Genomic DNA, 22488 nt, shown 5'->3' on the forward strand with positions numbered 1-22488 from the left:
TCCCGGTTACGCTGCATCTGGCACTCGTGTTTAATTTAACCAGTGAAGGCAGTGTTCTCGCCCCCACTCCTGGTAGACGCTAAACTGCCTCGTTTATTCCGTTGAGCAGGTAGCTGGTGAAGGCTGTGTTCCCGCACCCGCTCCCGGTTACGCTGCATCTGGCATTTGTCTTAAATTAACCAGTGAAGGCAGTGTTCTCGCCCCCGCTCCTGGTAGACGCTAAATTGCCCGGTTCCCGTTAAGCAGGTAGCTGGTGAAGGCTGTGTTCCCGCACCCGCTCCCGGTTACGCTGCATCTGGCACTCGCCTCTAGCTCAACCAGTGAAGGCAGTGTTCTCGCCCCCCGCTCCTGGTAAACTGCCTTATTTATTAACCCAGCTAGGTGAAGGCAGTGCTCTCGCTCCCGCTCCCTCTGCCGGTAACGTGGGTATACTTACATCCCTCTTTCTGTTTGGCGAGTAGCGGCGCGGCTCTACTCTTTCTGTGAAGCAGGTAGCTGGTGAAGGCTGTGTTCCCGCACCCGCTCCCGGCTACGCTGCGTCTGGCTACCTACAGAATGGCTCATGCATGTAGCGCCTGTATGGCTTCTCTTGAGCCCGAGGACGGCCATGACCGCTGCCCCTCTTGCCTCAGCCTCGAGCATCTAAGGGAGGCTCTCACGGTAGGGGCCTGCATGAACTGTAGCTGCATGCCCCGGGCACTCAGAATGGCTAGACTCACTGAGGTGGAACAGCTGGCGGCAGCCAACGGACACCTCTCTTGGTCACATCCTCTTCCAGATCAGTTCGGCCGTCCCCGGCGACTTGAGGGACTTGTGCACCCCCCCAATAGGAGGACTAGAAACAGGCTGTCCTCTAAAGTGGATCAGCTGGCTACCGACATGGACATAATGAAGTCGCTCCTCTTGGCCCTTCAGCCAGGGCCCGGTATAGGTGCTGCTAGTGTGCCGCCTGCCCCTCCTTCGGTTGCCGCCCCTCCTTCGGTTGCCGCACCTCTGTATGAGGATGCCTTGTCGCTAGCGGCTTCGGCTAACCTCTTCAATGAAGAGACGGAGGACGAGGTCCCGCTCGAGGAGGCTTCCCTCTCCTCTGCTCAGGGGTCTCGGCAGGGCGTGGATGACGACTCCATGGCGGCCATTATTCGTACGGCCCTGGCGCACCTGCAGATTCCGGTTCCGCAGGCCGACTTAGTTCAGGCTAGTGCCTTCTTCAGGCGTAGCCCAGCCCCTGTCCCCCTCACCGTTCCTCCTTCAGAGGAGTACCTGAGGGAGCTCCAGGCATGCTGGAAGAACACCAGGGCCCTCGGCCACGCTGGCTCCGATGCCCGGACCTTGGCTGCCATGCAGGACCCGGCGAGGGTGGGGCTGGGTGGCATGCCACCCATTGAGCCTGTCATCGCCTCCCTGATTCTGGCTCTTGACGAGGCTCTAAGGCCTGTGGTCAGGTGCCCTCAGCCTCAGTGCAGGGTCACAGATGGGCTGCTCTGTAGGGCCTACGACGCAGCAGCACGCATGGGTCGTATCGGGAACTCCCTCTCCCATCTAATGCTGGCCGTCTCCGCCTCGCTGCAGCAGGCTCCGGCCGAGCCTTCTTTGCTGGGCCTCAGTGATGCATCACTGCAGGCCTTTGCCCTAATGACTAGGGAATTGGGACGAGTTATGTCCTTTCTGGTACAGACTCGTCGCCAGGTTTGGCTGGCTCAGTCACCACTGACGGAGACATGTAGGAGAGTCCTCCGTAGCGTGCCAGTCGTGCCAGGGGAGCTGTTTGGGTCAGCTGCCCTGGAGGCGCTGGAGCGCGCTGCCCAAGCTAGGCAGACCAGGCAGCAGCTCTCGGGTCTTCGCAGACCCGTGGCCACTCCCAGCAGGCCCAGGGGCCGCTCTAGCAGCCGCACTCAGCCACCGGCTTACAGGGGTGGTCTGCAGAGGTCCCAGCGGCCCACTCAACCGGCCGATGGCTTTCGTGCCCCAGGTCGCCTGGCTTCCAGGCGGCCTCGTGCAGGGGCCGGGGGGCTAGACCCTGAAGTCCCGAGGCCGGTCGTCGGCTGTTTTTCCCAGCAGCAGCTCAGCTACTGGGCTGCCTGTACTTCCGACCCTTGGGTGATTTCCACCCTAACCCAGGGCTACGAATTGCAGTTCCTACACCGGCCCCTAGCCTTCGGCCGGGTCAGTATGACAGTTGTCAACGACCCGGCGAAGGCCTTAGCTCTGGCCCAAGAGTTGTCCGTCCTCTTGGCCAAGGGCGCAATCGAGCCAGTGGACCCCCTGCTTCAGGGCGGGGGGTTCTACTCGGCGTACTTTCTTGTGAGCAAGAAAGTTGGCGGATTCCGTCCAGTTCTGGACCCCAGAGGAATCAACAGATTCTTGAGGGTACTGCCCTTCCATATGCTAACCACAGCAGACACCCTTCGTGTTGTCACACAGGGGGAGTGGTTCACAACCGTGGACTTGAAGGACGCCTACTTCCACGTGCCAATTGCATCCCATCACCGGAAGTTCTTGAGGTTCGCCTTTCAGGGCCGACATTATCAGTTCCGGGTGCTTCCCTTTGGTCTCTCCCTCTCTCCAAGGGTGTTCACCAGGGTTGTAGCGGCAGCGCTCGCTCCCCTGCAGGCACAGGGCATGAAGGTCCTGCCATATCTGGACGACTGGCTGGTTTGCGCGCCGTCCCGGGCCAAAGTGGCCCAGGATACGGCGCGCCTCTCATCCCATGTAGCCCGGTTGGGCCTAACAGTGAACGCCGGGAAGAGTTGCCTGGACCCTTCCCAACAGGTCACTTACCTGGGGATGGTCCTAGACTCGGTCGCCATGAGGGCCTACTTGACACCTCGTCGTGTGGACGACATTTCCCACCATCTTCGCATCTTCAGACTGGGCAAGAGGGTGCCTTACATCCAGTTCCTCCGGCTCTTAGGCAGACTGACAGCTGCCTCAGCCGTTGTGCCCTTGGGCATGCTATCACTGCGCCCCATGCAGATGTGGCTGAACAACTTTCGCTTGGACGCCAAGCGGCACAGGCACAAGAGAGTCAGGGTGTCTCAGCGGTGCCTCCACTCTCTGTCCCGCTGGAGGGACAGGGCCTATCTTCTGATGGGTGTGCCCATGGGCGCCATCCCATCCCGCCGGGAGACGGTCACTGTGGATGCATGTCTCTCGGGGTGGGGTGCGGTGTGGCAGGGCAGGACTGTGCAGGGGCAGTGGTCTGCCCAGGAAGGTGCACACCATATCAATGTGCTGGAGCTGCGGGCTGTGTTGCTCGCACTCATGCACTTTTTACCCCAACTGGCGGGCAGGCATGTGCTCATTCGTTCGGACAACATGTCCGCCGTTGCCCAAATCAACCACCAGGGGGGCACCAGGTCCACACAGCTGCTCCGTGTTTCACAGAGCCTCTTGCCTTGGGCGCTCCCCCGCCTCGCCAGTCTGCAGGCAGTCTTTCTGCCAGGAGACCTGAATCAGGTCGCAGATTTCCTCTCACGGCGCAAGCCTCCACCGGGGGAGTGGAGGCTTCACCCAGAGGTGGTGGAGACAATTTGGAGCCTTTTCGGCAGGGCCGAGGTGGACCTCTTTGCCTCAGAAGAGTCGAGGCACTGCCCCCTCTGGTTCTCCTGGACGGAGGTGACCAGCCCGTTGGGTCAGGATGCCCTGGCGCACGACTGGCCGGACACTCTCCTGTATGCCTTCCCGCCGCTGCCTCTGATACTGCAGACGCTTCAGAGGGTCCTTACTCAGGGGCACAGGCTCCTTCTGGTCGCCCCCCGCTGGCCGGGGAGAGTCTGGTTCCCACTGCTGCGCAGTCTCTGCTGCAGCCCACCTTGGCGTCTCCCCGACAGGAAGGACCTTCTGTCACAGCTCAAGGGTCAGATCTGGCGTCCCGACTCTCACCGCCTTCAGCTCTGGGTTTGGCCTCTGCAGGGCCCAACCCACTGTTGAGCGGCGTCACGGCATCAGTCAGGGAAACTATCCTGAATGCCAGAGCTCCATCCACTCGGGCACAGTATGAGTGCAAATGGAAGCTCTTCTCCCACTGGTGTGTGAGTAAGGCTGAGAATCCGGGGCATTGCTCCGTGGCCACCATTTTGGAGTTCCTGCAGTCCGTTCTGGAGAGTGGACGTTCTCACTGCACTTTGAAGGTGTATATGGCTGCGATCTCTGCCCGACATGTCGGAGTCGATGGCGCCACAGTGGGGCGCCACAGGTTGGTGTCCCTCTTTCTAAGAGGGGCTCTACGGCAGCGTCCCCCTAGCACCCCAAGGGCCCCGGCTTGGGACCTGCCCCTAGTGCTGAATGCCCTATCATCTCCGCCCTTTGAGCCCCTGGCCCAGGTCGGGCTTAAGTGGCTGTCCCTGAAGGCAGCATTTCTGCTTGCCGTAACCTCAGGGAAGCGAGTCGGAGAGCTTCATGCCCTCTCCGTAAGCAGTACATGCCTGAGGTGGAACTCCGATGACTCGGGCGTTACCCTCTGGCCGAATGTGGCGTTCCTGCCCAAGGTGCTTCCACTAGCCCACTCCAATCGGCCTATCCAGCTGGCACGCTTTAACATTCCACAGGAGAGCGGCACACCTGAGTTGCTGTGCCCTGTGCGTGCCCTGAGGGCATATATTGATGCTACAGCCGGTATACGGCAGTCAGAGCAGCTCTTCGTTTGCCATGGCGGCACTAAGAAGGGTCGTGCTCTCTAAGCAACGGCTGTCCCCCTGGGTGGTTGATACCATCACACATGCCTATGGGGCCAGTGGCCGCCCCCTGCCATCAGGGGTGAGATGCCACTCTACAAGAAGCATCTCAACATCGTGGGCTGCCCTAAGAGGGGTGCCCCTGGAGACCATCTGTGCCGCGGCATCATGGGCGTCTTCTGGCACATTCTCCAGGTTCTACCGAGTCAATGTCGCCACTCCTCACCCTCTGGGTGTGGTCCTGTTGCCAAGCTCCGCTGCTTCCAGCTAGGTGAGTAAGTGCTTGGATTCTTCATGACATGGTTGGTATAGGTCATCCAGTGCTAAAGCACCGCCTCTGGCGGTCAGTAGGGACGAAATAGAACGATAGTTACGGCTGTAACTACGGTTCTATGAGTCCCGGATGACCGCCAGAGTATCCTGTCACTCAGAATTCTTGTGTGCTCGCGAGAAGATTCTGGGAACAGATCCACTGACGACACCGGCTGATATAGCCGGTGTCACGTGGGTCACAGGTGACTTTGTTGGTATTGGTACTCGAGCTGCGCATGCGCGCGATGGACACATCCAGTGCTAAAGCACCGCCTCTGGCGGTCATCCGGGACTCATAGAACCGTAGTTACAGCCGTAACTATCGATCTCTTCATTTTGCTCTCAAAGTGCACCAGATTGATGCTTTTAACTTCAATATTTAAAAAACAAATGCCCCCGGACCCCCCTAGAGGAGGTTAGGTCCCCCCCGCCACTTAAATCATGTTCACATGGATAGGATACTAAATACATTTGCACACATCTTGTGTCCATATCTTTGTTTTGGTGGTCATGCCACAACCGTGCACATGCATGCATACGTGAGTCATGGTGAGATATCTGGATTAAGAGGTTGCTTTTTCTTTTCACAGCATGAAAGAAAGGTGAAATGGCTGTGATTTTAGTTTTTTTAAGCAGAGGTTGAGTTCAATCATTTGTACGACCCTCGGAGGATGTTGTAAAAATTGAAAGGAAAACATTTCCCCACCCCTGCTGTAAATAATAATAAAAACCCTTGATGTATAACTTAACATCTCTGTCTCCTATTGATCTGAGTATATTATAAAGAATAGCCAGTTAATTGAAGCATTATAGCACAGGCCTTTGTCAGATGGTATATTACGCTGTTTTTTTCTGCTTCGAATAGTTCTCTCTTTTTTCACCATACCTGTGTTTGCATCACTGTAACCAATGAGCACCTGCATGTGTATGAGAATGGCCCTGACACAATTTCAGCCCAGATCTAAACTCCTGGCAGGAGCTCAAGCTCAATTCTCGCACTGAATTTTAAAAAAGCGAGTGAGGGACTGCAATATAAGAGGGAAAGAAAGAGAAACTTTACAATTGTTCAATTGTTATGATGTGTAAAGACTGATATTGTTCTATAATCGTCTGAAACTGTTAAGTCATGATGTGAAACGGTTAACAAAGAAAAGGGAAAACTCAAACTGCTGCTACACTTTATTTTATTTATCTAAAATTAAGCACTTTTAAGATGCACATATTTTCAAAAGCTATTTTATTTATTTTCTCTATTTTATTTTTAAATGCAGCCCGAGAGGAACATTACACATATCCACAGTATTTACTGTATATCTGTATAGTTCAATGTTAATGGACAATAAGTATTGTTGTTTATGAATTATACTTTCTTTATTTGATTGGCAGTCAGTTGTTGATTACATGCAGACGTTGATAAAGCTGCAGGCTACTTCAATATATATCACACTAATTCATGAAGCAAGTTAGACATTTTTATGTTCCGGACCTTTGCATGGGGAGATTTTCTCTAACTGGACCTTGTTGAATATTAGTTGAATACCCCTGTTCTATACCATACGGGGGTTCTGAATAAATCAGTGATTTTAGCACATTTCGCTGCCTTTTTGTTGCAGGATGGGGGTCCATCCTTCCACAATAATTAACCTTGCCGTCAGTTTCAGTAGGTCCAGTACACACTAATGTAAACAGCAGCGCGCTGGTCTCGTGAGAAACGGAGAGTGGAACAACCAATCACATCTTCAATATTCTCCTGAAATTGAATTGTGCCCATTCGCTAGTCTGACAGGTGCGTGGTTCTCACTGCGCCTCATACCGGTGCAACTTCATTAGATTACATTGCATTTAGCTGACGCTTTTATCCAAAGCGACTTACAATAAGTACATTCGACCAGGAAGACACAACCTTGAAGAAAACAGAATCATATAAGTACATCAGGTTTCATAGAGCCAAACATTTCAAGTGCTACTCAACTGGCTATAGATAAGCCAGTCCTTTATTAGTATATAAGTGCTTTGTTAATAATTATATCACTCGAAGTGGAGTCGAAAGAGATGAGTTTTCAGTCTGCGCCGGAAGATGTGCAAGCTATCTGCTGTCCTGATGTCAATGGGGAGATCATTCCACCATCTTGGAGCCAGGATAGCAAACCCACGTGTTTTTGCTGATGGGAACTTGGGTCCCCCTCGCAGCGAGGGTGCAGCGAGTCGTTTGGCTGATGCAGAGCGTAGTGCATGCGCTGGGGTGTACAGTTTAACCATGTCCTGGATGTACGAAGGGCCAGATCCATTCGCAGCATGGTAAGCAAGTACCAGTGTCTTGAAGTGGATTCTAGCAGTTACCGGAAGCCAGTGAAGGGAGCGGAGGAGCGGAGTGGTGTGGGAACATTTAGGAAGGTTGAAGACCAGACGAGCCGCTGCATTCTGGGTGAGCTGCAGAGGTCGCATGGCACATGCAGGTAGACCAGCCAGGAGGGAGTTGCAGTAGTCTAGGCGTGAGATGACGAGAGCCTGGACCAGAACCTGCGTCGCTTTCTGTGTCAGCTGGGGACGTATCTTCCTGATGTTGTAAACCGTGTATCTGCAGCAACGGGTTGTAGCAGCGATGTTTGCAGTGAAGGACAGGTTGTTATCTAGGATCACACCCAGATTCCTTGCAGTCTGAGTCGGGGAAACAACACAGGTGCCGATGTTGATAGTGGGATCAAGAGTGGGACAATCTTTTCCCGGAAGGAAAAGCAGCTCAGTCTTGTCAAGGTTGAGCTTGAGGTGATGAGCAGACATCCACTGAGAGATGTCAGCTAGACAAGCAGAGATGCGTGCGACGACCTGGGTCTCTGAGCGGGGAAAGGACAGAATTAATTGGGTGTCGTCAGCGTAGCAGTGGTATGAAAAACCATGCGGGCTAATGACTGATCCGAGCGAGTTTGTGTACAGGGAGAAGAGGAGGGGACGAAGAACAGAGCCCTGAGGGACCCCTGTAGTTAAACTTCACAAATATATGCCACATTAAGGGATTTGGCCTGCAGTCACCGCGTCTGGGCTGAATTACACACATATTATTTTAGTCCTGTGTGTTTATTAGAGGCCATGTCAGCAGGCCACATCATATGCCAGCGTTGCGTTCACATGACATACAAGCCACAAACTGGCAATCGAAACATGCGACAACCTGAGGGACAGTGAATGAGACACACAGACACACCCAAACACACCTTGAGGGAGGGAGGACAGCTGATCGCCATGTAGCAATCAGCTGTTCCCGAGCAGAGAGAGAGAGCTGCTAGACACAACTCTTATTAATCCCCGTACCAGATACTATACAATGCTGACGGAGGCGAGACGAACGTTATTCACACGCACGTTATCAACACGCATATCTAAGATAGCATTTTCTAAGCTATGCCGCCGCCACGTGAGCGCGTACTTTGAGCGCACCGATACGTCACCGTGACGTCTGACATCGTCGTGACGTCGCCTGTATTCTACATCAACCCATTCAAAATTGATTGAGGCGTTGGCGTACGTTGACACGTCAGTGTTCCGCTCAGTTAGCTTAGTTATCTGTTCTTTGGCACAAGTCATACAAGAGAGCTGTCTCTCTCTCGCATAGCCGCTCGCTCGCGTGTAAAAACACATTTTCCGCTCGTGAGTAGCTTGTTTTGCGCGCTAGAATATTGACCCAAATCTGACTCCATACCAGATGTCACTTCAATGTGTTGCAGTGCTACCCAATAGAAGCGCAAGTGTGACAGTGATGTGACACAGTGATGTCACTGTTTCTGAAGTAAATAGGAGTCCAATGGGGGGGAGGTGGGGGGTGTCTGTAAAAGAAACTCCCTCTAAAAAGGAAACTTTAGGATTGTAGCCTTTGCAGACCACACAGCTGCTGTACAGTAAATACATGTGGTTTGGAGCAGAGAATCATTTTGGACCTCCCCATAATACGGTGGCCGGCAGGTGCAAACGCGGAACAACGGCCAAAAACAAATACATTAGCAGGAAACAGCTGCAAATCCTGAAATGAAAAACAAACAAATCCTGAAAACAAATACAACCAAAAAACGCTGCATTTACAGAAATGATGCAAACTAAATACAACACACAAACCCCGAAAACAAACACAACAAAAAAAAACGCTGCAAATACCAAAACCACATGCAAAGTCCAAAGCACATACAAATCCCAAAACACATACAAAAAAAAAAACATTCCGGAAGTGTTCCAGGCCTCTAGGGGGCGCGCTACGTGGAACAGATTGATGTCTGACCAGACATAGAGGGAACGAACAAGAGTGCTGCAAATTGAAGCCGGAGGAAACAAAGTTGATCTAAGTGGAAAAAGACGATATATAAAAAGGTAAGTTTTGTTTTGATACAAAGAGCGTCATATTCACCCAGCTAGCGTTAGCTTGTTTGGTGAAAGAGCTTGCAAGTCAAGAGACAGCACTGTGCACCTAAATGTAACTCTTGACATCATATAGATATATTATAGGTGCAGAGAGGAGTTGGTTTATTGTGCTTCAATATAAATCCTAATGTAAGAGTTAAAGGACGGTCAACAATATACTGTACCTTGGTCAGTTTGGATTTATCGTGGCATTTATTCTTAATTAAAGTGAATTTATTTTAATTCAGTCAGTCATTTGTGTGAATGCAGGTGTGGGACATTCCAAATGTTCCAAAAGTGAGCACTCCACAAATGGACAACAGTTTGCCAGGGTAAAATAAAACATTGTCAACATATTATTTTGTGCCACAAGAAGCAGAATGTTTTAACAGTACAGTAGTTTGAATATATTTGTTGTTTACCTTTATGAATGAATGAATGAATGTTTATTTATATAGCCCAATATCACAAATGTTACATTTGTCTCAGTGGACTTTACAGTTTGTACAAAATATCAGTATGACAATACGACGCCCTCTGTCCTTAGACCCTCACATCGTACAAGGCAAAACTTCCGAAGAAAACCCACAGTTTAAAGGGGAAATGGGAGAAACCTCAGGGAGAGCAACAGAGGAGGGATCCCTCTCCCAGGACGGACAGACGTGTAATAGATGCCGTGTGTAAATTGAAAAGATAATACATTTGCAACATAGGTAGTCCAAATGTTTGGAAATGCATGTGTGTATAATAGGAAGATGAATCCACGAGGATATCCATCCAGGACCTATGATCCAGGACCACAGCCACGACTCAAGATCCAGGGCTCGCGATCCAGGACAGAGGAGCGCAGGATCATCCATGACTCCGGATCCCGGCGTATATAGACACCAAAAAGTGTTTACCAAAAGGTCAGGCACCACAACCAACGCTGATCGGATAAGACTAATTCAAAATGTAATTATACCATGTAGGTTTGAATTTGTGAACATTAAATCAATAAATACTAGGGCCGGGACTTTAACGCGTTAATTAAGATTAATTAATTACACAAAAATTAACGCGTTAAAAAAATTAACGCATTTTAATCGCACTTATTTTGCACCGCGGAACGTTTCTCACTGGATGAGTTTCAGGCGTACCGATTATACTGGAGCACCAACTAACGTTCATGACTTCAGACAACAACAAACCACAGTGAACAACAGTGGGAAATGTTGTTTTAAAAAACGGACGGATGGAAGCGTTGATAAGAGCACGGTTGTGTGCAAATTATGCAAAAAGGAATTCGCATATCACCGCAGCACATCAAGCCTCAAGTATCACCTCAATGCAAAACATATAGCAGCTAGCGTGGAAGCTAGCGTGGACGTTAGCCTCTTTTATCGCGTTCACACCAAAAAGAGCCGGTACTAAAATTAGTTAATGAGAACCTTTTTACCCCCACGAAAGTCCCTGCTAGAGAGCAGAGAGCTGCTAGAGAGCAGAGAGCTGCTAGAGAGCAGGGACTTTCGTACGGCTCTCTTGTGAGAAAAGAGCTATATTTCTGATTGGCTGGGCGGATTGCCAACCACGCCCCGTAAAACTCCCAAAAAGTTTTGTGAAGCCGCCATTTTATTATCCTCGCATTAGCATTATTAGCATTAGCCCAGCGCAGAAACGCAGAGAGACTAACTTATGGCAACACAAAATAAAACATGGGAGCGGTGGAGATGAGGAGGTGTCGGCGTTCTGGCGATTTACTCGGAAGGCTGCTGGGAGTCCCAGCAGCTTCTACTGAAGCCAGTCCCCAACTCCGGGGACTTCCGGCCGGGGACTTTGGGCGGCAGTATACGCCGTGAAGTGGTTTGCGGCCTGCCAGTAAACCCAAAGCAGAAGAAGAAGAAGAAGTGACGTCAGCGGCTTCATTTGCCTAATCCTCCCCCAGGTTCAAAGAGTTCTCATGAACTAAGTTCTCATGAACCTTTGTGGGAAAAGTACTGCGGTGTGAATGCGCCTAATGGTATACTAAAATCCATGTGAAAAAAAATTGCTTCTCACTGTTCTTAGGTCAAATATGTATATGTGATTAAAAATGCGATTAATTTCGATTAATTAATTACAAAGCCTCTAATTAATTAGATTAATTTTTTTAATCGAGTCCCGGCCCTAATAAATACCTTTGTGTGCACTTATTTCCTGGGTAAAACTAGGATGCAGCACCAACCCCATTCCAGGAAGAGGTCCAGTCTGCCCCGGGTCAGAACCACTTCTACAGGTAAACGATGTTGACAGTTGCATCGTGACAGTTGTTTGCTGTGTATCTTTATTTTACATTTGTTTGTTTGTATAGCCTCCAATCACAGTGCGTAACATTGCCAGGAAGCAGAACAATTATACTTTCATACATTTACAAATGACACCCACAACATCTGACATCTTAGTGAAGACGATACAAAAAACACCCTCAGATATTTTTTGTTGCATCCATTTCAAATGTTTACAAGGATTGTGCAGGAGTATGACAAAGTGCTGTTGTCAGTTTAGAACCCAATGTATTGAAAAAACAGGAAGAGGATCGACATCCTTTTGTAAATATGACTGTCATGCATATATTATGTATTTGAAAGTATTATTCAACTGTCTTCTCACTGCAGCAACTACACAACTGTGTATGCACTTCTCATTATTGATAGCCAGTCTGAGCCAGAAGACAAAATGGAGCAAAGGTATTAATTGTTACTATTACCACTTGATTTTTCTATTCTATTCTGTAAATCTTATTACTAGCTTCATCATTTAATATTACAATACATCACTTTGTCTTTCCCAGCACAGAATACCTGACTGCGGCGGACTTTGTTGCAGAACTCTCTGCAAAAATAACAAATACATCTTGCAGCAGGTTCAATATGAATAGAGCCAATGTGTGGGATGGAGCAATCCGCGGCTTCAAAGGTGGCTCATTCGATCCCTCATGAGACGTCAGTTAAGTTCACTGATGATGAGGGACAAACTGAGGATGGAGGGGACACTGGTGGTCCCAAGCGTGAGTTCCTGACCCTCCTTATGGAACGCCTGAGAATGAAGAAAACATCACGTCAGCAACTGTTTGTGCCCCATGGCGGTGTGACTTTCCCAGCCGCTCACTGTCTCAAAATCTGATTCTAAATGTATAATGTTCTCTATAAAGATACAACTAATACACAATTATGAATGTATAATATAAGCTGTTTTGTGTATTTAATCATGCATTGGTCTAAAATGTAATGATGGCTTCTACATATTTCACATAAACAGACAATGAAAAAATGTGTCCTTCATGCTGATAACTAGTGTATGCATCTGCCAATTAGTATTCTAAACAGAGTAGTGTGTTGAATCCTTATTTCTTGCATTTGAAACAGATACAATAAAAAAAGTGAACTTACTGTTGTGTTCAACTTCTGCCACAAACTGTACATGTTTGCCACAAACTGTACATGTTTGCCACAGGAGCCACAGAACACTTGAACTGTCCCCAGATGTTGGCCACAGAAAGGACACAACATGGCGGCCTGAAAATACATACATTGATGTAGTAAATCCATTTAATCAAGTTAATCAAAAACACAGTCTAAATAGTGGTTAGCTAAATAAATAGAAAGATACATCATGTTTACCGTTGAATCTGTGTTTTGTCTCTCTCCTTGAATGTCTCTATATTTGTTCTTGAGCATGTCTAATGCACACTACTCTCCTGTCATTACTTTGTCCCTCTTCACATGTTGTCACATCTCTCTCTCAATTCAATAGCTTTATTAGCATGACCATAGTCACAGGTAATTGCTAAAGCTCTGTATAGTTGCAACATCTATACACAAATATATACATTAGTGCTGGGGGGAAACGATTATTTTGAAAACGATTAATCGGGCGATTATTTGATCGATTAGTCGAACGATTATTTTTCTGTTGTTCAATTCATAAAAAACGTAATGTAAAAAATTTTTTTTTCACGATACTGTGTCTCAGGGGATCTTAATATTTAAGAACCTATTAATGTGTTATACCAGATTAACGGAAATAATCTCAGCTAACTGACGATACAAACCATGTTTACCAAAACAAAACACAAGTCTCATAAGAAGCATCTAAATGACCCCTGAGCGAAAAATGCTAACGGACATTGGCACATATCTCAAGATAAAAGTACCCTTATTACTTATCGTAGCTGCACATACAAGATATCCGATTAAAGCTGAGACTCCACAGATTATGTAGGTATATAGTATCATCACTGAGTGATCCGGACTCGCGACAGGGGAAGCAAATACAGTCATCACAACACGTACCTTCACAGAGCTTCTAGGGAGATCGTCTCACCGCCGTAGCTGTCAATCTGATCAAAACACGTGTTCAATGGCATTCAAATGAGAAAAAACGCGGCTGAATCGGTTAATCCATAGGTTTTTAACGTCTATGTATAACAAAATTATTGAATTTATAATCCATAATTCCATTTTAAATCGGAGAGCAAATGCTAGCTGCTAATGGTTGCCACCACAGCTAGCTGCTGCTTCCGGTCAAGCAGCAGTCTCAGTGAGATATACATATATAAATATCTTTGCGTTTTGGACTAACTTTAAAATATTCCCATACTTTTGAAGACCTGGGGCGAGATGTTTTCGTTTGAGGGCTTCGTGCGCAATCCTGTGAGGAGGAGTTGGTAGCCGTTTCAGTCTCCATTGTGTTAGAAGTGCGATTGCGAACTGCTTGTTGCTTTGGGTGACCCACGTGTGTGTGGCGTCATACAGTCTATGGTGGCGACGCGTCAACGCGGAAATATGTCGTCGACGATATTTTGACGTCGACGCGTCGCTACAGCACTAATATACATATAACAAACTGCTAAGAATTCAAATGTCCTTTTTCCGCGGTACTCACTATGGCCCGTGTTATTTGCCTGCACTTGATTTGTCATCTCTTTTAACAATGTTCTTCCCTCACTTTATCTTCTCTTCACGTGAAGCTCTCCTCCCTCAGCTGGTGTAGTAGTTAGGCACGCTAACGCTAGCTATATAAATATGACGCTCTATGTATAAAAACAAAACTTACCTTCTTATATCTTTCTCCACTTAAATGAACTTTCTTTCCTCTCGATTTCCATCACTCTTGTTCGTTCTTTCTATGTCTGGTCAGACATCAATATGTGCCACGTAGCGCGCCCCCTAGAGGCCTGGAGCACTTACGGAATGTTTTTTTTGTATGTGTTTTGGGATTTGTACGTGCTTTGGACTTTGCATATCATTTTGGTATTTGCAGCGTTTTTTTGTTGCGTTTGTTTTCGGGGTTTGTGTGTTGTATTTAGTTTGCATCATTTCTGTAAATGCAGCGTTTTTCTGTTATATTTGTTTTCAGGGTTTGTTTGTTTTTCATTTCATTATTTGCAGGTGTTTCCTGCTTATGTATGCGTTTTGGGCCGTTGTTCCGCGTTTGCACCTGCCGGCCACCGTACCATAACCATAGAAAACACAACTATAGATGAAAAGAAAAAATTCAATAACTAATACAAGTGAATTAATTTTAAATATTTTATTAGGATTTTGTTTAGGAGCTCATTATAATGATGGGTCCTGAAGTCACGTGTTTGAAACCGGGGTCATCTGAAATGGCACGTTTGTGACCTGTGGGAGAAAAAAAAAAAATATATATATATATATATATCTTAGCGACTTTATTCAAAAGCCATTGTCCCATTTTATAATTTGAGCCAACACGTGTAAACCTTATCGTACATTACTGGATAATGAAATCAGCATGTATGCGAGCATACCCTTCATCGTGTTGTCCTGGTCTGAACACTGTACATTACAAGCTGCATCCACTGGATTTCTAACATCACAGATGACCACCTCACAGTGGACAAAGACCTACAAGATATGAACAGATTTAAGGATTTGTTATAGACAGCATACTTTTGTTTTCCAAACTCTGAAGCATCCAAAAATAAAAAGACTATTTATTCTTATGACTGATAGTACCTGGCGGTTCAAGTTATCCTTGTCTTCGGCGAAGGCAAACATCGGGACCTCAAACCGCTTGAAGTTGGAAGGATAAGGAACTCTGCCCTTAGGCAAAACAGAGTGGAAGATCACTGGGTGCGGGTCCCTTGAGTTTGCACAACTGAGGGAGAAAAAAAAAAAAAAGAGTTTTTTATTTGGGTAAAGATGTCCTAAAGTCTACAAAATGAGCACCCTATGATTTTAAACCATCCCTTTTGTTCGGTTTGACAAACATTTCATTGGGACAAGAAAAAATAAAGAAATATATACAAGTTACCCGTTAACGATGAGGTCCCATCGAGGGAGGGACATCTTGTCCTCCTCCAGCGTCGCCCAGCAGTGCGCCAGCTCAAGAGATACTTTAGGGTTGTAAGATCCCATCAGTTCCACCTCGAAATACAGCGGCTGTTGTAGGTACTTTGTGATGGGATTGTCCTCAACGCGCTGAAACACACTGTAGGAGTTGTCTGAAGTGAAGCAGAACATGTTGACCCGAATTATTAAGGATTCAGACAGGAATATAAACTGCCTGTACAGAACATTAAGGTGCATAATGCAGAAGAGCTTAACTTGGATGTACATAGTCAACATCCCAGGTGCCAACTCAGTTCATTGGTTTAAAGATTAACTTTATGAAAAAAAACATTCCAATTACTTAAGCAACTATGTAGTATTGTTAGATGTGCCAAGAGCAAGGACTGTCTTAGGTAAGACAGCTTTCATGTGCGCAGTCAACAGCCAAGTTACCCAAAATCCTGCATTTTGATAGAAAGGGTTATCCTGTCTCTTTGCATAAAGTTTTCTCAACATGTTGACATGATAGAAAGAACTCTTATTTCCCCCAGTTTCTAGCTTTTGGAGGGTTTCCAAAGACTTCACAAAATAAATCTAATCCTTAGCAAGCATGCAAGACAAAAACAAACCACACAAGGCATGAAGAACTTTCTTTACCCAAAGCAACTCTCATTTCAACCTGCATCTCGCCTTGTGCATCGTCAGCGTACGGTTCACTCCTGCGAGGTCGGGTGTTGAAGCCAATAGCCTGGTTTGTGTTGATGTCATAGAAACAGAACACCTTAAGCCTGAAAGAAGAAAACTCTTAAGTGGGAACACTTAGAACTGTTAAATTGTTATCCATTGGCACCGTTAACATCTGGGATTGCACCATGGAAGGATTTATGGCGTACCAGTTGACTTCTGATAATGAAAATACCATTTAAGAGTCTTTAAAGTTCTAAGTTTTGTCAAATGGTTAGCCTATAAAGTCTCTGTATTTGTTTTTGGCATCAGACTGTCAGTTTACATAATGGTGAACATGAATGTTTACAGCTGCAAAACCCAGATTTTTTTTTTTTTTTTAATAATGTCCAAGCTGAGAATGTTTCTTTTCTGACCAAAAGTCTAAAACCCAATGACCTGAAGTTTATCATGTTAAGACAAACAGAAAGCATTAAAAAGCAGACATTTTGAAAACCGGAAGCACTTTGTTAATTAATCTTCCATGTCATTTTTCAAGCAACAGCTTTGATAATAAATTAATCATCCAACCTTCAGCTTGGTGATTTTAAGTCTCGAGATACTCACTCAAACTCCGGCTCCTTCGACTGTGACAGCTTTCTCAATTCAAGTTCATCTGTGATGGAGATTTCATTCTCATACAGCATCATATTGGGGAAAAACTAAGAAAAGACAAAAATGGAACGAAGTCGTTTCTCAGTTTTAATCCTACCGCAATCAGCAAGCTGTTTAGTAGCATGCTTTACCTTCCTGGTCGTCCCACAGGAGTTTGCAGTGAAGACAAAATAAGCGTACTGGTCGTTGCTGTATGTGGGGCCACAGGCGGGGTCTCTCAGGGTGAGCCGTCGGGGGTTCAGACTGAGAACAGACTCCAGGGTTATAGCCATAGCCGTGATGGTCCCATTAGGGAAACACTCTGAAAAAGACGATCAGACATTTGTATGCATTGGAGATTCAAGCCTACATAAGAAAACGTATTCTCTTTAACAAACCAATCAGCTTTGTGACGAAGTCGCAAGCCAAGGAGAAGTCTTGGATAGTTTTGTTGGTCTTCGGATATCTCAGAGTCACATCCAGTCTGCTCTTGATGGATGACGACGCAACAGCCTGAGAAGTTTTCAGAAACAATACATTATGATTTATAGAGGACTATCATCTTGACAAATGTTGCTAAATCCCTGCACATTTAAAACTTTGGTTAAGAGTCATACCTCGACCGTAGCATCAGCTGCAGAAAATGGTACAATCAAACTGAAATGTGTGTCGTTGTCCATTAAACCATACTGCTGAGCCAGGCTCCCGGTCAGCATTTGTTTTCCCATTATGGTCTGAAAGTTGAATCCTTTGGTCCCGTATTTCACGAGGACATAGAAATTCTTATCATCACAGCTGCCTGAGACAGAGGGAGGAATTCCTCTTGGGTACAGACCTATGTCTTCCAGTTTAGCTCTCAGATAAGCAGTGGCAGTAAATGGAGCATGCTTTGGCAGGACCAGGAAGCCAAAGGTCAGATGAAGATTGTAAATTGTAACCCCTATTTCTTTCTGTTGGGAGATACAGATAGTTATTAGCTAACATAAAAAAAAAAAAAAATGCATTTCATTTCCCACGTTGAGTGTAAGACCCACCCTTTGTCCTACGACACGGTCCGTGAAGGGCACTTCAACAGTATAGACCTTGGAGCAGCCGTTAGGGGACATTTGGTCAAAGACTTTAAAGCCTCTGGCAATGCAGTCGGCCAAGGACAAAACCTCAGAGGGGGAGCTGATGTTCTTTAGCATTACATCAAAGCCCATCGGCCCAATCAACGCCTTAAACATCATCTCCTTGGGAACAGTGGCTGTAGGTCAAAAATGAAGAAATTAAGGCAGGTTGTAATTTATGTAAAAAAGTAGCATGAGTACCAAGATAATATGACTCACCGTCAATGACTTGTGGAGGTTGAAGCTGCAGGGGGGTCTCGACCGGGAGGAAGACTTTGTATCTCGTGTCCTCATTAGTGTCGTCTTCAGTCCAGAGCAACTCGAGCATCAGCTCATTCATATAAGAAGTGAAGTACTGACCATCCTGGGCATGACTCTGCATAAACAAACATCCTGAGTAAGGCCTTTCCTGAATATAATTATCATCTACAGATCAAAAGAAAAAAGGGAAATTTGTCTGGCAATGAAGCACTAGATGATGCAACAGTCAAACATACTCACACGATCTGTTTACATTTGTTTTGTACATACCAACAGGATTTCAGTAGTGTTATCTTCCATGAAACAACAAAGTGCTAATGCTTGTTAAACTGTCTCTAAAGTCTAAAATGACTTTAATGTACCATTTAACTACGTCGATTTCTTCACTGTTGTGAGAAATTCTTTAGATCCAAGAAAATATAAACATCTACATTTTGCCCTTTTGTAATATTTCCGATTTTTTTTTTTTCATAGCTGCATGCATGACTAAAACGACCTGGTCAATTTATGGACTAAATTGTTTTATCTAACCTTGATCTGGCAACCAGCAGCCCCAATAGGAATTTCAACAATGACGTAAAGGTCATCGAGAGTCAGGGAATAGTTTCTGGCCGATAACTCTGTAGCTTCGAGCTTCCTCCCATCGACGCCCATGTTCACCTCCAACAGTCTGAAGTGTTTCGAGTAAATCAGAGGGTCAATACGCCTCGGCAGGAACCAGCGGATTGAGGTTTTAGTAAAGAAAACCCCACCTGTACACCAAATAAATACAGCACTTAAAGAAAGGTCTAACATGGAAAGATTTAAGGAAAAGGGTTAACGTTTTGGAAATAGTGAAATCCTCAAAACATTTTGACTGAACAAATGGTTAATCCTTCATATTTTATTCAAACAATCTGAAAAAGGAGAATTCAAATTATGAATGTAGCACTTGTACAGCCACACATCCTTAAAATAAATAAAAAACTTCTTCCTGGATTAAATTCTGGTGGGAAAGATATTTTTGGCTCCATTTTTATAAAAGTTTGATATTTAAAAAATCCTGGAATCAGAAATACTGGCAGATGTGTTTTTTAAATTCCTGACAGTAAAAAGTGCCCCAAATTCCCAGTGAAAAACACTAGAAGACATGACATCAGTGAGTCTTTACATTACCCTGAGCTTGAGGACAAGCGGCTCCTGCATAAAGTTGTGTCGTCAGCTTCGTCTTCTCAAATATAATCGAGGTGCTGAGCACAGTCATCGGCACACCTGCTACCTGTGGGGGGAGATTACACAACATGTGGATGTAAATGCATACTGTGGTAACATAATTTCCCTCCTAAAAATATGGGGGGTTATAAATAAGAACTCACTGATTTAGGAGTGCCAACTAGATTTCAAGACAAAGTGATCCATAAGAAAGGCAGTCTGATTACATTATGTTATATATGGCTGTAAGTGTAAGCAAGTACCTAATGGGCTGCAAGTGATTTAGCAAGTCTGCCTGAGGGGAAAGATATCAAGTGAGAGTTGTTTGAATCTCAGTGAACTGCAGTCCACTTACATCCTTGGTGTATGTTTCACGTGAAGGATTTGGGCTTCGCAGAACCAGCCTGGTAGGAGTGCTTGAGATCCCATAACCATTTCTCTGGGCTTTGTCCACCTGCATGACCCTCTCCTCAGGAGTGAAGAACACCACTGTGGTGATTTTGAAGCCTGCATCCATGGGTTGCTGTGAGGCAAATATCAAGACATTACATACAAGATGTTTCTAGAATAATAAAAAAAAAAAAAAAAGGCAAAATTAGCCAATCTTACCTCAGCAGCTTTTCGGGGATCCGAGTCGGGGTATGCAGGCAAGTTATAATCATTTGGAGCTGCTTTTTTTACTGACACCTAGAAATGAGGCCACTCCATAAGTGATAATCAATCTCTGCAGTGACATGAAATGTACCGGCCTTGACACTCATACGAGGCATCAAGCCACTAATCATATGGACGGGAACATGCCATGCTGCGTTCACTTGCCTCCATGTAGTTGGGTTTACAGATAATTTCCCGGGAGGCCCAGGGAGAGTAGTAGCAAGTTTCTTCCACCAGGTAAAACTCATCTTCAACCACATTGTCAGATTGTAGCCGCAGACTTAGTTTTGTTGTGAAAGTTTTATCATCCTAAAAACACATGGAAACAAGTCTCAAAATTAATTGCCACGTCAAAAGCATTATTTGGTGCTGCGTCGCAAACTAGCATTGTTGTTTTTACCACATTTTGAGCAAAACAGTTTTGGACGGAGGCATAAATCACAGCGTTTCCCAGGTGGTATTTCTTGATGGTGAAGCCACACTGAGAAGCTAAACTTGGCGTGAGGATGATTGAAGAGTTATCTGAGGAAACGAACAAGAACAGTTTGAATTAAAAGTGAGATTAAGTTAAGAAAAAGCAATATACTTGAAATGTCAGCTTACTTATGACAGCGGACACTTCAAAAAAACTTCCTCCAAGTCGACTGAGATCCACACGCAGCAAGTTTCCAAGGCATTTAGAGTTTATCTCTGGGATTAAACATTTATATTAGATAGCAGCACACAAGTGTTGAAAAATATCACAAAATGACAAAAACGTACTTATTGGGGGCTTATTTTGTGCCTCAATGTTAACAACTGCTACAAGGAGAATGAACCACCTGAAAAAGATTGAATATGTTTTAAATGTATAAAGGAAAATAAACCTTAATTTAAAATATATACATAAAAAACAAAACTACAAACCCCAATCCAGCTAAACAACCCATGGCAAGAGTTGGGAGACTGGTGAAGGTCCCTGGTTTTTGCACTTTTTAAATGAAGTTGTTGAGGATGAGGGAGGGTCCTACTCAGCATATATAACCACACACAGGTGGAACACATTACTGCCTGATGAGGTGATTGAGCAGGCCTGGGTGTGTAATCCAGTTTGAAGGGAATCCCAACATTTAGGGCATTGAAGGAAGCAGAATGGCTGACTGAGCAGGGGAGAAGTATAGAAATATTTTTCATTAAAAAAGAAGCTGAAGCAATAATACTGAAGCATAGCCAAAGCAGTGGGATGAAGTTAAAAATGACTGAGAACAGCTAAATCTGTTAATCTGCTATCCAGTTTAGAGATTAGTAAATATTTGGCATGAACATTTTGGCCCAATCCCAAACCACGCCCTACACCCTACCCCTACACACTCCCCTTCCGTGACGTAGTGAACTCCGTGGAGTGTTCTCTACGCCACTCCTTGCAGCTCAACAAGGCTCCCTCCTGTCAGATGGAGGGTGTAAATACAGTGGCAAGCTTTTGGACAAACTCCCCTCTCTTCGGCAGAAACAGGAAATGCCGTAACTGTATGTAACAACGGTTTCCAATCAGCATCTCTTGGACAACACATTTAAATTAATAACTCAAATAAAACTCCAAACATCTTTAATTGTGTTACTTTTTTGTAAAGCTCTTTTAGTTTTAAAGGTCCCATGTCATGGCCATTTCTACTGATCATAATTCCATTGTTGAGGTATTCTAAAATAGATTTATATTGTGCAATTTTCCAAACTCACATTGGTTTCTCATACAGCATCTCTGTATAGTAGCTATGTGTATTTACTCTCTGTCCTAAACGGCTTGTTGGAGCTCCCGCCCCCCCCCCCCCCCTCCCTGTGAGCCCAGTGGCCGCCTGCGAGACAGTAAGAACCCAGCCCGAAACACACACACACGCAGCCTGGCTGGGAGTATGTACTGTATGTATGTGTGCTCAGGCTGAGTTCCGCAGTGTCTCGCTGTCTCGCCGACCCCATACCAGTGATTCAGCTCACACTGTCCCGCTCCTCGCAGCAGCGAGCCTCGCAACGTCCTGCCGAGTATGTGTGTGTGTAAGGAAGTCCGCGGATTGGTCCAAACGTAACGGCTCCGCGGACGTAACGGCTCCGCGGACGTAACGGCTCCGCGGACGTAACGGCTCCGCGGACGTAACATAACGGCTCCGCGGATTGGTCCATTTGGAACAAGCAGCAGAATATTTGAACTGAAAACTTTGGAACTAAAAGCATACGTCACCAATAATGTCTAAAATATGTGGAACATGTTGAAGTCAGTATGAAGTCTCCATCAGATGG

The 22488-nt window shown here is 45.8% G+C and overlaps 1 protein-coding gene and 2 long non-coding RNA genes across 3 annotated transcripts; 1 reads left to right on the forward strand and 2 right to left on the reverse strand.

Annotated features, from left to right (window-relative positions):
* Positions 1-10234: 10234 nt before the first annotated feature.
* Positions 10235-12594, forward strand: LOC117555702. Its single transcript, XR_004570440.1, has 4 exons — positions 10235-10279; positions 11561-11625; positions 12005-12076; positions 12181-12594. It is a non-coding gene; the product is annotated as an uncharacterized LOC117555702 (long non-coding RNA).
* LOC117555700 lies at positions 11531-14519 on the reverse strand. Its single transcript, XR_004570438.1, has 3 exons — positions 14445-14519; positions 12779-12904; positions 11531-12425 (listed from the first exon to the last, which is right to left on the reverse strand). It is a non-coding gene; the product is annotated as an uncharacterized LOC117555700 (long non-coding RNA).
* A 387-nt stretch (positions 14520-14906) lies between these two features.
* On the reverse strand, positions 14907-21198 carry LOC117555698. Its single transcript, XM_034230654.1, has 20 exons — positions 21124-21198; positions 20980-21038; positions 20821-20907; positions 20618-20739; positions 20383-20526; positions 20173-20250; positions 19919-20086; positions 19528-19630; positions 18904-19124; positions 18331-18487; positions 18037-18248; positions 17620-17952; positions 17401-17515; positions 17155-17324; positions 16976-17070; positions 16343-16473; positions 15669-15858; positions 15371-15512; positions 15163-15259; positions 14907-15013 (listed from the first exon to the last, which is right to left on the reverse strand). The coding sequence occupies exons 1-20, from the start codon at positions 21144-21146 to the stop codon at positions 14937-14939; spliced, it is 2724 nt and encodes a 907-aa protein (XP_034086545.1). The 5' UTR covers positions 21147-21198; the 3' UTR covers positions 14907-14936.
* Positions 21199-22488: the final 1290 nt, after the last annotated feature.

This window comes from Gymnodraco acuticeps, unplaced genomic scaffold, assembly GCF_902827175.1.
Source record: "Gymnodraco acuticeps unplaced genomic scaffold, fGymAcu1.1, whole genome shotgun sequence".
NCBI classification, from domain to species: domain Eukaryota; kingdom Metazoa; phylum Chordata; class Actinopteri; order Perciformes; family Bathydraconidae; genus Gymnodraco; species Gymnodraco acuticeps.

What these genes read in the sequence shown, in the direction of transcription:
- LOC117555698 (XM_034230654.1), bottom strand. Translation starts at nt 21,146, where the DNA reads ATGGGTTGTTTAGCTGGATTGGG. An exon ending in ACTGTTTTGCTCAAAATGTG is followed by an intron (nt 20,527 to 20,617) that starts GTAAAAACAACA and finishes ATGTGTTTTTAG; the next exon opens with GATGATAAAACTTTCACAAC. An exon ending in CTGCTGGTTGCCAGATCAAG is followed by an intron (nt 18,488 to 18,903) that starts GTTAGATAAAAC and finishes TTGTTTATGCAG; the next exon opens with AGTCATGCCCAGGATGGTCA.